Consider the following 14,427-nt stretch of genomic DNA (forward strand, 5'->3'; position numbering starts at 1 on the left):
ACAGAGCTAGAAGCTAATAAAAAATTTAAAAAAATAAAAGCTTCTCTAAAAGTGCATTAAGTAGCAAGTGTGTTGGTATAGTTAGGGAGATCATGGGGCAATACACATTTAAAATTTATTGAACTGCACAGGCAATTGTTACTCAGGAGTGAAGAAAATGGTGGTTAAGTCTGAAAGCCTAAACACCTAACGGTTCTCGAATTTAAACATACTCCAAAATCACCTGGATGGCTTGTTACAACACAGATCCCTGGGTCTCCTCCCCGGAGCTTCTAATTCAGTTGGTCTAGGACAGGGCCTGTGAATGTGCATTTCTCTTTTCTTTTTTTCTTTTTCTTTCTTTTTTTTTTTTTGGAGACAGAGTCTTGCTCTGTCACCTAAGCTGGAGTGCAGTGGCACGATCTCGGCCCACTGCAACTTCTGCCTCCTGGGTTCAAGTGATTCTCCTGCTTCAGCCCCCTGAGTAACTGGGATTACAGGTAAGTGCCACCATGCCCAGCTAACTTTTATATTTTTCGTAGAGATGGGGGGTCTCACCATGTTGGCCAGGCTGGTCTCGAACTCCTGATCTCAGGTGATCTGCCTGCCTCAGCCTCTCCAAGTGCTGGGATTACAGGCGTGAGCCACCACACCCAGCTGTGAATGCACATTTCTAACAAGCTCCCAGGTGGTGCTGATGCTGATCGTCGGGAGAACTACGGTTCTACAATTTACTCATATACTGGGAATGACTCACCATTGCTATGATTCCTAAGTTCTTTTTATAGATTTTAATAGTTTCCAAAAAAAAAAACCCAGTAAGAATAACTTTCAGTATTGTTTATCTGTCCTTGTGTTTACATGTTATCTATTCAACTGGATTGTTAGTTTAAAAATTGCTGTTTTTTTAAATTTCTCTCTGTGTGCCCCCAGAACCTAACAACTACTTTCTAGATGTAGAAACCCTAGACAAAACCCACACATGCCCTGAGCGTTCATCTCTGAATCTTTGCTCATACCCTCATCTCTCTAAGCCCTTTTCTTCAATACTCCCCTGCTTTCGCCCTTGGTGTCTGTGCCATATGTGGGCCTTAATCACAGACCCACACAAGAGCTCATTATCTTTTCATAAAAGGATGAGCCTGGTCTCCACAGTTAGTGTGAGTCCCTTGAGAGCCCAGTAAGCTCCCTCTCTAATCACGTTTGCAGCCTGCCCCACAGCTCTCTGCCCTGCCAGCTTCTAGCAGGCTGTCTTACATTGCTTTTTACCAACCATGTAAGATTGCTTTACAACACATCTGACCCCAGGCTGTGAAATCAGATCCCAGCTGGGTACCTATCTCGCAGGATACAGGGATGGACAGCAGGGGGGATTCCCCTCCTGAAAAGAACTTGGAAAGAGGAAAACAATTCACCCTCTGAGAGTTAAGCCACAAAACAAACGAAGAAATGAAAGAAAAAAAGGGAGATAAACTTAAAACAGTGGTTCTCAGCAGAATAATGAATTTTCCCCCTCACCCCCACCTCCCTGGGACATTGGGCAATGTCTAGCAACATTAAAGGAACAGAATGGCTTGACTATAATCTTATCCATGTGGAAGGACAGCACTGGTTAGCATGGAAGCTCTGGAAAATCTTGCTCAGGGAGTCAAGCTTTGGCAGGGCCCAGGCAGTTCTTATCTGAGAGAAAGGCTAAGGCATGGAAAGGAGAATCCAGACTGTGCTATGAGGCAGGTTACATACAGTGGACTCACACCTCATGCAAGTGCAGGCTAAAGTCAGCATGTCTTAGAAAAATACTGTGAAAAGGCCGGGCGCAGTGGCTCATGTCTGTAATCTCAGCACTTTGGGAGGCCAAGGCAGGCGGATCACTTGAGGTCAGGAGTTTGAGACCAGCCTGGCCAACATGGTGAGACCCCATCTCTACTAAAAATACAAAAATTAGCCAGGTGTGGTGGCACACACCTGTAGTCCCAGCTACTCAGGAGGATGAGGTAGGAGAATCGCTTGAATCCGGGAGGCGGAGGCTGCAGTGAGCCAAGATCGGACCACTGTACTCCAGCCTGGCGACAGAGTGAGACTCCATCTCAAAAAAAAATAATAATAAATACAAAAATACAAATATTAGCCAGGCCTGATGGCGCATGCCTGTTGTCCCAGTTACTTGGGCGGTTGAAGCAAGAGAATCATTTGAACCTGGGAGGTGGAGGTTGCAGTGAGGCAAGATTGTGCCACTGCACTCCAGCCTGGGTGACAGAGTCAGACTCTGTCTCAAAACAAAACAAAACAAAACTGCAGAAAAAAATATATAAGGCAATTGGGGAATTGGAACATTAACTGGATATTCAATAATATTAAGTAATTGCTTCCAATGTTTTGGATAGTAGTTTTCTATTACTGCACCAATATTACCACAAACTTAGTAGCGGAAAACAACACACATCTATTATTTCACAGTTTCTGTGGATCAGAAGTCCAGGCACAACTGAGTTCTCTTCAAAGCTGCAATCAAGGTATTAGTGAGGGTTGGGGTCTCAGTCTCATAAGAATGCTCAACTGGGGAAAGACCTGCTTCCAAATTTACTCAGGTTGTTGGCAAAATTCAGGTCCTTGCTTTCATAGGACTGAGAGCTTCATTTTCCTGCTGGCTATTGTCTACAGGCTGCCTTCAGCTTTGAGAGACCACCCTGAGTTCCTTTTGGGTTCCTGTAAACCAAAAATAAAATTCTAAGCCCCTCAGCCATCTGAATGGACCCCTCTTCTTGGCAAGGGCATTCCAAACTTAACCTGAAAAACTAGCTCAGGCCATGATGGGAAGGGGACATGCCTCGTTATACCCTCCTCCCTTTTGGAATTACTGATAGAACAGACTCTTTAAGTCTGATAAGAAACATTTACAATCTTTCTCTCTGAAGCCTGCTCCTGGAGGCTTCAACTGCATGATAAAACCTTGGCAAGGAGAGGGAGAGCATTAGGACAAATACCTAATGCATGCAGGGCTTAAAACCTAGATTGTTGATAGGTGCAGCAAACCACCATGGCCCATGTATACCTATGTAACAAACCTGCACATTCTGCACATGTATCCTGAAACTTAAAATAAAATAAAAAAAAAAAACAAAATCAAAAACAATAAAACCTTGGTCTCCACAACCCCTTATCATAACCCAGATATTCCTTTCTATTGATTCCTATCTACCCTTTCAACCAATTGCCAATCAGAACATCTTTGAATCCACCTATGACCTGGAAGCCCCTGCTCCCAGTTGTCTCACCTTTCCAGACTGAATCAATGGACATCTTACATGTATTGATTGATTGATGCCTTGTGTCTTCTCTAAAATGTACAAAACCAACTGTAGCCGGACTACCTTGGCACATGTCATCAAGACATCCTGAGACTGTCACAGGCATGTCCTTAACTTTGGCAAAACAAGTTTCCTAAATTGATTGAGACCTGTCTCAGTTTTTGGTTTATATTCCCCAACATGGTAACTTGCATCCTCATAGCCAGCAAGGGAGAAGGAGTCTCCAACACGACCATGCTACAATCTTATATAACATAACCATGCAATACATAGATGTAATCATATACATTCCGTCATCTTTGTTGTACTTATTGGTTATGAGCAAGTCACTCTCAAGGGGAGGTGATCACATAAGGGCATGAACACCACACCACCTTAATGGTCTATCACAGAAGTGATACTAGTGTTAAGGTTACTTTTTTTTTAAGAGTACTTATATTTAAAAGATAAATACTTAAATATTTGCTGATGAGAGTGTATGATTTCTTCAAAATAATCCAGGGGAGAAAAGAAGTGGGGTATAGATGACTGGCCATGCACTAAAACTGTTGAATCCGAGGGATAGGTTCATGGGGGCTCATCACACTATTCTTTACTTTTGCATATGTTTGAAATTTTCATAATAAAATTAAAAAGATAAAGACAGAGCAAGACTATGTCTCTAAAAAAGAAGATAAAAGGCTGGGCGCGGTGGCTCACACCTGTAATCCCAGAACTTTGGGAGGCCGAGGGAGGTGGATCACTTGAAGTCAGGAGTTCAAGACCAGCCTGACTAACATGGAGAAACCGTGTCTCTACTAAAAAATACAAAATTAGCCAGGCGTGGCGGTACATACTTGTAATCCCAGCTACTTGGGAGGCTGAGGCAGGAGAATTGCTTGAACACAGGAGGCGGAGGTTGCAGTGAGCCAGGATCGTGCCATTGCACTCCAGCCTGGGCAACAAGAGTGAAACTCTGTCCCAAAAAAGTAAATAAAAAATAAAAATAAAAGATAAAGACAGCATGTGCATTCGTTTCCTTTTGCTGCAAAACAAATTACGTCAAATTTAGCTACTTAAAACTACGAACGTTTATTATCTCAGTCTCTGTGGGTTAACGATCTGGAGCAGCATAGCTGGGTACCTCTGGTTCAGGGTCTCTCACAAGGCTACTGTCAAGGTGTCAGTGGGATGGCATCATCTGAGGATGACCAGAGCGGGGAAGGTCCACTTTCAAGCTCATTTATGTGGCTGTTGGTCAAAGGCTTCAGTTCGTTGCTACATGGGCTTCTTCTTAAGGCTGCTGATGATGAGGCAGCTGGCTTCCCACAGGGAAAGGTATTCAAGAGAGGGAGGTAGATGGACAGAAACTGACCAAAACAGAAGGTGCAGCCTTTTATAACCTAACTGCTTTATCTCTGGATATTCCACTGGTCTCACAGACCAATCCTGGTGCAATATGGGAGGGGACTGCCTAAGGGCCTGATGGCAGAAGATGGGGATCACTGGAAACCATTTTGGAAGCAGGCTACCATAGTGTATAAGGCAAAAATTAAGTTTTCCAAGATTATCCTTGAAAATCCCACAAATAGGCCGGGTGTGGTGGCTTACACCTGTAATCCCAAAACTTTGGGAGGCCAAGGCAGGCAGATCTTCTGAGGTCAAGAGTTCAACACCAGCCTGGCCAATATGGTGAAACTCTGTTTCTACTAAAAATATGAAAATCAGCCAGGTGTGGTGGTGGGCGCCTGTAGTCCCAGCAAGTTGGGAGGCTGAGGCAAGAGAATCACTGGAAACCATGAAGCAGAGGTAGCAGTAAGCCAATATCACAACACTGCACTCCAGCCTGGGCCACAGAGTGAGACTTTGTCTCAAAAAGGAAGGAAGGAAGGAAGGAAGGAAGGAAGGAAGGAAGGGAAGGAAGGAAGGGAAGGAAGGGAAGGGAAGGAAGGAAGGAAGGAAGGAAGGAAGGGGAGGGAGGGAGGGAGGGAGGAGGGAGGGGAGGGAGGGAGGGAGGAAGAAGAGAGAAAAAGAAAGAAAGAAAGAAAGAAAGAAAAGAGAAAGAGGGAGGGAAGGAGGGAAAGAAGGAAGGAAGGAGGGAAGGAAGGAAAGAAAGAGAGAGAGGGAAAGAAAGAAAAAGAAAGAAAGTCCCATGAATAACCTGTAAAGCATAGTAGACAAATACACCAGTTCACAAGCATAGCACTACCAGTTTTTTTTCTACAGTGCTAGAACAAATCACTGTTTTGTTGAGTGTTCGACAGAGATGTTTGCTTGAACTAGGGACCATAGTTGTATCAAAAATGAATATATTTAGGCCAAGTGTGGCGGCTTACACCTATAATCTCAGCATTTTGGGAGGCCAAGGCAGGAAGGTCACTTGTGCCCAGGAGTTTGAGACCAGCCTGCGCAACAAAGTGAGACTTCATCTCTACAAAAAAATCAAAAAATAAGCCAGGAATGGTGGCACATGCCTGTGGTCCCAGCTACTCAGGAGGCTGGAGTGGGAGGATGGCTTGAGCTCAAGAAGTCAAGGCTGCAATGAGCTATGATCACGCCACTGTACTTCAGCCTGGGTGACAGAGAAACACCCTATCTCAATCAGTCAATCAATTAATCAACACTAAAACCACATTTGGCCTTGACCTGAGCACATGTAGTCAAATTCGACTAAAGTAAGTGCAGTGTGATGGGATTCTATTGTGTTGTCAAAGTGGGGAAGCTTATCAGGTCTTGATGACATCTGCCATATAAGTCCATTTTGCTCCTTGTTTTGGCTCCCTGGTCACCAAGCAGCTTTCTGATTACAATTTGGTTTCCCAAACAGATATGCAAATAGGGAGAAAATGCTCTGATCTAATCTATTCTGTGGTTACATTTCTCATTGTAAAATAACAAATTGGTGTTCTGGCTTTATGTCAGTCTCTATGTGCTAGGTTAATGTGAGTTTGCCCCTGAAAGATAGATTTACTCTTGGTGCATTTACCTAATAGGCTTTTGAGACTGTACCCCTTATCCCCTGGGCTATAAGTTTACCCATGTAATGTCATCCTAGAGGGAACCATCTGAGTGGCCTGAAAATCTTTCCCAGGCATAGCAATTATATTTACTGTACAAAGAATACATCCATGAGCTCTCACATTTCTCAGCTTTCTGGTTGTTAGGTGGAGATATGTGACCAGTTCTGGCCAAAGGCTGTGAACAGAATTGACACCTATCACTTCTGAGCCAAAACACAGGAAGGTCTCCATACACTCTTTCCTCCTGCTGCCACAACCACAGAGACCATATTGAGATGGCAGAATGAAAAATCAGCCTGCGCCCCTGCATGATCACAAGGAACAGCACCCCTCCTGACCTGTACTAGACAACTGAGGTCAAATAAAATGTTTGTTATTTTAAGCCACTGTGATTTTGTAGATATTTTATACTTTAGCATAACCTAGTCTAATTCAATACACCAGAGATGGGATGCCAACTTTACTGGGAGCACTTTTTTCAACCAATAGCAACATTAAACTTGAAAGCAGTATACGGTTTGGCTGTGTCCCCACCCAAATCTGATCTTGAATTGTAGCTCCCATAATTCCCACAACTTGTGTGAGGGACCTGGTGGGAGATAACTAAATCATGGGGGCGGCTTCCCCCATACTGTTCTCGTGATAGTGAATAAGTCTCACAAGATCTGCTGGTTTTATAAAGGGTTTCTCCTTTTTCTTGGCTCTCATTGTCTCTTGCATGCCACCATGTAAGACACGCTTTCACCTTCTGCCATAATTGTGAGGCCTCCCCAGCCATGTGGAACTGTAAGTCCATTAAACCTCTTTTTCTTTGTAAATTATCCAGTCTCAGGTATGCCTTTATCAGCAGCATGAAAACGGACTAATACAGTAAACTGGTACCAGGAGTGGGGCACTGCTGTAAAGATACCCAATAATGTGGAAGCAACTTTGGAACTAGGTAACAGGCAGAGGTTGGAAAAGTTGGAGGGCTCAAAAGAAGACACGAAAATGTGGGAAAGTTTGGAACTTCCTAGACACTTGTTGAACAGCTTTGACCAAAATGCTGATAATGATATGGACAATGAAATCCAGGCTGAGGTGGTCTCAGGGATGAAGAACTCATTGGGAACTGGAGTAAAGATGACTCTTGCTATGTTTTAGCAAAGAGACTAGCAACATTTTGCCCCTGCCCTAGAGATCTGTGGAACTTTTAACTTGAAGGAGATGATTTAGAGTATCTGGCCGAAAAAATTTCTAAGCAGCAAAGCATTCAAGATATGACTTGGGTGCTGTTAAAAGCATTCAGTTTTAAGGGAAACAAAGCATAAAAGTCCAAAAAAATTGCAGTCTGAGGATGCGATAGAAAAAGAAAAACCCATTTTCTGAGGAGAAATTCAAGCCAGCTGCAGAAATTTGCGTAACAAGTAGACAAATGTTTATCACCAACACAATGGAGAAAATGTCTCCAGGGAATGTCAGAGACCTTGTGGCAGCTCCTCCCACTATAGGCCCAAAGGCCTAGGAGAGAAAAAGTGGTTTTGTGGGCCAGGTCCAGGACCCTCCTGCTGTGTGCAGCCTAGGGACTTGGTGCCCTGCATCCCAGCTGTTCTAGCCATGGCTAAAAGGGGCCAAGGTATAGCTCAGGCCATTACTTCAGAGTGTGCAAGCCCCAAGCCTTGGCAGCTTCCACATGGTGTTGAGCCTGCAGGAGCACAGAAGTCAAGAATCAAGGTTTAGGAACCTCTGCCTAGATTTCAGAGGATTTACGGAAATGCCTGGTTGTCCAGGCAGAAGTGTGCTGCAGGGATGGAGCCCTCGTAGAGAACCTCTAAGGCACCGTGGAAGGGAAATGTGGGGTGCAAGCCCCCACACAGAGTCCCCACTGGGGCACTGCCTAGTGGAGCTATAAGAGGAGGGCCACTGTCCTCCAGACCCCATAATGGTAGATCAACCAACAGCTTGCACCATGCACCTGGAAAATCCACAGACAATATCAGCCTGTGAAAGCAGCCATGAGGGAGGCTATACCCTGCAAAGCCACAGGGGTAGAGCTGCCTGAGGCTGTGGGAGCCCATCTGTTTCATCAGTGCGGCCTGGATTAAGACATGGAGTCAAAAGAGATCATTTTGGAGCTTTAAGATTTGACTGCCCCAGTGGATTTCAGACTTGTCTGGGACCTGTATGTAGCCACTTTGTTTTGGCCAATTTCTCCTATTTGTTACAGTTGTATTTACTCAATGCCTGTACCCCCACTGCATGTGGGAAGTAACTAACTTGCTTTTCATTTTACAGGCTCATAGGTGGAAGGGACTTGCCTTGTCTCAGATGAGGCTTGGACTGTGGACTTTTGAGTTAATGCTGAAATGAGTTAATACTTTGGGAGACTGTTGGGAAGGCATGATTGGCTTTGAAATGTGAGAACATGAGATTTGGGAGGGACCAAGAATGGAATGATACAGTTTGCCTGTGTCCCCACCCAAATCTCACCTTGAATTGTAGCTCCCATAATTCCCACATGTTGTAGGAGAAACCTGGTGGTGGGAAATAATTGAATCACGGGGGCAGTTTCCCCCATACTGTTCTTGTGGTATTGAATAAGTCTCACTATATCTGCTGGTTTTATAAGGGGTCTCCCCCTTTTGCTTGGCTCTCATTCTCTCTTGCCTGCCACCATGTAAAATATGCCTTTCACCTTTGCCATGATCATGAGGCCTCCCCAGCCATGTAAAACTGTGAGTCCACTAAACTCTTTTTCTTTATAAATTACCTAGTCTCAGGTATGTCTTTATCAGCAGCGTGAAAAAGGACTAATACAAGCAGAAACAGCTCTCACAACCTCCCTCTGCATTCACCTCTGGCCATTCTCAGTAAGATCAGGTAGGCAAGAGATGGGCAGAGGTGGAAGAGGCAGGAACAAACCTATCTGGAACTAGGGCTCTCAAACCTGCCCTGCTCATATCAGCAGATAACTCACTGTACATTGTATACCCTAGAGGCTCTTTGCTGTTGCTACCCAGAGATGTCACTTTTTATATTTGTATAAAAACATAAAAAGCTGGCCAGGCACAGTGGCTCATAACTGTAATGCCAATCATTTGGGAGGCCAAGGCAGGAGGATCACTTGAAGCCAAGAGTTCACGACCAGACTGGGCAACATAACAGGACCCTGTCTCTACAAACAATTCAAAAATTAGCTGGGCATGGAGGCACATGCCTGTAGTCCTAGCTACTCAGGAGGCTGGGGTGGGAGGATCACTTGAGCCCAGGAGTTCATGGCTGCAATGAGCTATGATCACCCCACTGCTCTCCAGCCTGGGCAACAAGCAAGGGCAAAAGAGCAAGACCTTTTCTCTTAAAAACAAAGAAACAAACATTACAAAGCTGCATAGTGACTAAAAAGCCAAAATAAGAAGAGTCAACAAAATGGCAAAATGGACTGAAATCATAGATATCATCAAGACATGATAAGCTTCCCAGCTTGATGAATTAAAATCCCATCATAATGTATTTATTTAGTAGAATTTAACTACACAAGCACAGGTCAAGACCAAATGTGATTTTAGTGTTTATTTATTTATTTTTAGACAGTCTTGCTCTGTTGCCCAGGCTGGAGTACAGGGTGTAATCTCAGCTCACTGAAACTTCTGCCTCCTGGGTTCAAGTGATTCTCCTGCCTCAGCCTCCTGAGTAGCTGGGATTACAGGCACCTGCCATCGCATCTGGCTAATTTTGTATTTTTAATAGAGACGGGGTCTCCCCATGTTAGCCAGGCTGGTCTTGAACTCCTGACCTCAAGTGATCCACCCACCTCGGCCTCCCAAAATGCTAGGATTACAGGCATGAGCCACCACGCCTGGCCTTAGTGTTTAAATATGTTTATTTTTATATACATGTAGGCATATTTATATAAAGATAAATAGATGTTTTGTTTATCTATTCAGGTGTGCTTGTCCTGCCCTGGTCCCTGCTTCCCTGGTGGCTACTTCCCACACACATGTGTGCTGCAGCCCCTGAGTCCATTTTCAGCAGGCTGAGGAAACACAGTAAACATAATCAGTGTTCTTACATAAACAGCATCTGTACAGAAAACAGCATAATCAGTATTCTGACTATTTGGACTCAACTATCCATTGGACAATTTCAAACAAAAATCACACAAGCAAATATGTGGTTTGAAAATATAGGATGAAAAGTCAAGTCAGGTGCTACAAATAACAACTTTCATGCGAAAAGGAATCCAGAGTTATCTCACAGATTTCTTTCCCAAAAATATCTATTAAGCATATAGCACCACTGGGCACAGTGGCTCACGCCTGTAATCCCAGCACTTTGGGAAGCCAAGGCAGGTGGATCACTTGAGGCTAGGAGTTTGAGACCACCATGCGGGTCAACATGGCAAAATCCCATCTCTACTAAAAATACAAAAATTAGCCAGGCATGGTGGTCGGTGCCTGTAATCCCAGCTACTTTGGAGGCTGTGTCATGAGAATCATTTGAACCTGGAAGGCAGAGGTTGCAGTGAGCCAAGATGGCACTGGCCTATGCGACAGAGCAAGACTCTGTCTCAAAAAAAAAAAAAAAAAAAAAAAGAATTTAGCACACATTTGAAAGATCAGATTCAGATCTGATCAAATTCAGGCCCTCTCAACTATGCATTTATATAAACTTATTCATATAGTTCAGTCTCAGGTTGGGAAAATCCAAAATTGGGGAAAACCCTCTGGTGATTCTCACCCTTGGTATCATGACCCATGGGAGTGTTGTGATCAGTTGTGAGGTCTGGGGGGGCGGGGGGCACTGGTTACTCATTAAGTTAAGGCATTAAAGCTGGTGAACGACTGACTTTATTGCAAATCAGGAGAAACACAAGATTACTGCTATAATAAATTCACTTTTACATGCTTTAGCAAAAATCAGTAAAAACAGAAAACATGGTAGCAATTAAAGTGAAAAAATTGGGGTCATTAAAGAATGTCTAACTGATTAGCTTGCAGTTTTTGAGATGGCTGAGAACTACCATCAGTGAGATCATCTTAAACAAACACTCTTAATGATGTGAAAAAGTCCCCATCCCTAAGTCAACTATAGGTGTTCAATATTGTAGATTTAACTGAATTTAAAGTTATGTTAAAACCCATTTTATTGAAGAGAAGAATTCCTTTTACAATATCATTCTCAAGTCATATATCAAGAAAAAGATTGAAATTACATTACTTTTTTTTTTTTAAATAGAAACAGGGTCTCGCTGTGTTGCCCAGGCTGGTCTTGAACTCCTTGGCTCAAACGATCCCCCTGCCTCATCCTGCCAAAGTGCTGGGATTACAGGCATGAGCCGCCACACCCAGCTGAGATTACATTACTTTTAGTGTTTAATTTCACTACGACAGGAAGTAGCCTAATAAATACTGTTTTGTTTTTATTTTCTGGATTCGTCCTGATTTTTAGTCTTTGTACATGAGTACAACAATAAAGAAAATCACTTCTCACATTAAAATTACTTCCAATCTTGCCCCCCACACATGAACTGTTTCCAGTTTGCTATTTTTAATGGCCCATGCTTATCTACATAGACATAGCATAACATTGCTAACATTTTATGGCCTACTGTCCTCTTTCTTTCTTAGTATTATATTATAAAATATTTTTTCTTTATTTCCACATAGTTATTGATTCATTTTAATGGCTGCAAAATCAGGTACTCATTTAAGTTCAAATGATTTAGCTTCACTCCTCAGAAATGTATTCCTCCTTCTCTTGACTGGTAGTCATAATCAAATGAAGAGACATTATTCTTTGTAGCTGGTTACTTACATTTCAAATACACTCATGAGTGGAGCCAAAACTCCATTAGTTCATTAGTCTGGAAGCATTATTAAATCTCCATTAAAATGTCTTCATTTTTCAATTTTTATTTTTATTTATTTATTTATATTTGTGGGGATGGAGTCTCACTCTGTCGCCCAGGCTGGAGTGCAGTGGTGCGATCTTGGCTCACTGCAACCTCTGCCTCCTGGGTTCAAGCGATTCTCCTTGCCTCAGCCTCCCGAGTAGCTGGGATTACAGGCATACGGCACCACACCCAGCTCATTTTTGTATTTTTAGTAGAGACGGGGTTTCACCATGTTGGCCAGGCTGGTATCGAACCCCTGACCTAAGGTGATCTGCCCACCTCGGCCTCCCAAAGTGTTAGGATTACAGGCGTGAGCCACTGTGCCTGGCCCATTTTTCAATTTTAAACATGAGGATTAAGTAGACTACTATGCACATTTGCTAATGGCAGTCCCTTACATTTCTTTTTACGCAGAAAATACTTGGTGATTAGAGACAGCAGCAGTCGGCGCACCTCTAGGCTGTCAGCGTGCCCTCTAAAACAACAGCTGCACCTCCTCTAATGTCAACCCTTCCATCTGGACGAAGTGAAATTCCCAGCTCTCCTCCTCGTTGGGAACACTGAAACGCTAAAGAAAACAAACAAGTCAAATTAAGAGTATTTTCACCCTTTTAAATTAACAAAGCATAGTGAAAGACTTATTACAAATCTTAGAGTCCTCCCAGATGAATTTCAAGAATAAACTCCTTCATCTGTTTATGGTACTGCCCACTCCCATCCCCATTCTCCTGCAGACTGAGAGAGCCACAAACTCAATTTGATCTACAAAACACACAGCTCCACATACTCCAGTCCTGAGCCTTTTCCTGGGCCACCTCCTCTACTAATTCCTGTAATGGCCCAGACACAACCCACTCATCGCTTCTTCCCCAGCTCTCTCTAGGAGTAAGCAAAGATGTTTGAAACAATAGAGGCAGGCCTATAACTCTAAGAAGATGAAGAAGGGTGGTCTCAGTCCTCCTGAGAAGGCCCCCATCTTCTCAGCACTGAATAGGACAGAGGGAGTTCATTCACTCATAACATATTCAAGCAACCATGTGTGCCAGGCAGACAAAACAGGCACAGCCTCCATCTTCCAGGAGCTCAGTACTTAGGAGAATAATTAGACTCTCCAAGGAAAATGAATAGCCACCCTGTTCTCTACAAATCAGGGTCACAGACTACTCCTTGGATGATCAGGGCAGTGCAGCCTCCATCGGCTGCCATCATTTTTCTTTGCCTCTAAGCAATACATTAATCACTAGGGGACTTGGTTCCAAAGTAATTTGTTTGATTCAATCCTGTGATGAGCAATAGCAGTAAGGAACCTTGGTGATCATCCAGTCTCAACCCATCACATTATAAATAACCTCTCTGGGCCAAACTTATACAGCTAATTTTATTCAACAAACACTTATTGGGCAGTTACTGTGTCTGTGTCTGTACCGTCTCTGTATGTTGGGGGAGACAGAGGTGAAGGATGTTTGGGGTGGAGGATCTTTAAGAGTGAAGGAATTTTAAAACCTTTCATTTTCACATGGGTGATACGTAACATTTTATTACATTTTCAAGGGGATAGTACATATGAGAAGGAACACTAGCTTTGAATTAGGCAAATAAAAAGAAATTGGTAAAGAGCTGTCCTACCATGCATTTCTTTCTTCCCCAGCTGCTGGGACCAGTAGCTGCTGAGAACAGCGTGTGCAGACCCTCAAAAGAAGTGAAAAGTTAGGAGATAATCCCAAAGAAAACAGGCGATTTTGTGGTAAATTTCTAAGCAATTACAATCAATTATCCAGTTTGACTAAACCCTAGATCACCTAAATCATTATGTTGGCCAGGCCACCGCAGGGTATAGAATTATGAATGGAGATAGAAAGGAAGAATAGAATTTATGGATAAACTCTGCCAAATTACGTATCAAATGGTCTCACAGTTTCTTTTCTTTCCTTTTGTCTTTTTCTTTTATTTAATTTTTATTTATTTTATTTATTTTTTGAGACAGAGTCATGCTCTGTTGTCCAGCCTGGAGTGCAGTGGCACAATCATGGCTCACTGCAGTGTGGACATCTCATTCTCAAGGCATCCTCCTACCTTAGCCCCCCACAAGTTGCTGGAACTACAGGTGCATGTCACCATGCCTGGCTAATTTTTGTATTTTTTGTAGAGATGAGGTTTCGCCATGTTGCCCAGCCTGGTCTCGAATTCCTGATCTCAAGAGATCCACCTGCCTCAGCTTCCCAAAGTGCTGGGATTACAGGTATGAGCCACTGTGACTGGTCGTTACAGT

General features: G+C 43.3%; 1 protein-coding gene across 5 annotated transcripts in view; it reads right to left on the bottom strand.

The window, feature by feature from the left end:
• Positions 1 to 11,094: 11,094 nt before the first annotated feature.
• Positions 11,095 to 14,427, bottom strand: part of PBLD (phenazine biosynthesis like protein domain containing) — a 44,662-nt gene continuing 41,329 nt past the window's right edge. For 4 of the 5 annotated variants that reach the window (XM_003903868.4, XM_009214819.2, XM_009214818.4 and 1 more), the window contains exons 9-10: positions 13,785 to 13,847; positions 11,095 to 12,726 (exon numbers count right to left, since the gene is read on the bottom strand). In XM_003903868.4, coding sequence (XP_003903917.1) covers positions 12,614 to 12,726; positions 13,785 to 13,847 — 176 coding nt within the window. In that variant the 3' untranslated portion in view covers positions 11,095 to 12,613. The remainder of the gene's footprint in view (positions 12,727 to 13,784; positions 13,848 to 14,427) is intronic. The other variant, XM_009214820.4, reaches the window with a different exon arrangement.

Source organism: Papio anubis, chromosome 11 (assembly GCF_008728515.1).
Source record: "Papio anubis isolate 15944 chromosome 11, Panubis1.0, whole genome shotgun sequence".
NCBI lineage: Eukaryota > Metazoa > Chordata > Mammalia > Primates > Cercopithecidae > Papio > Papio anubis.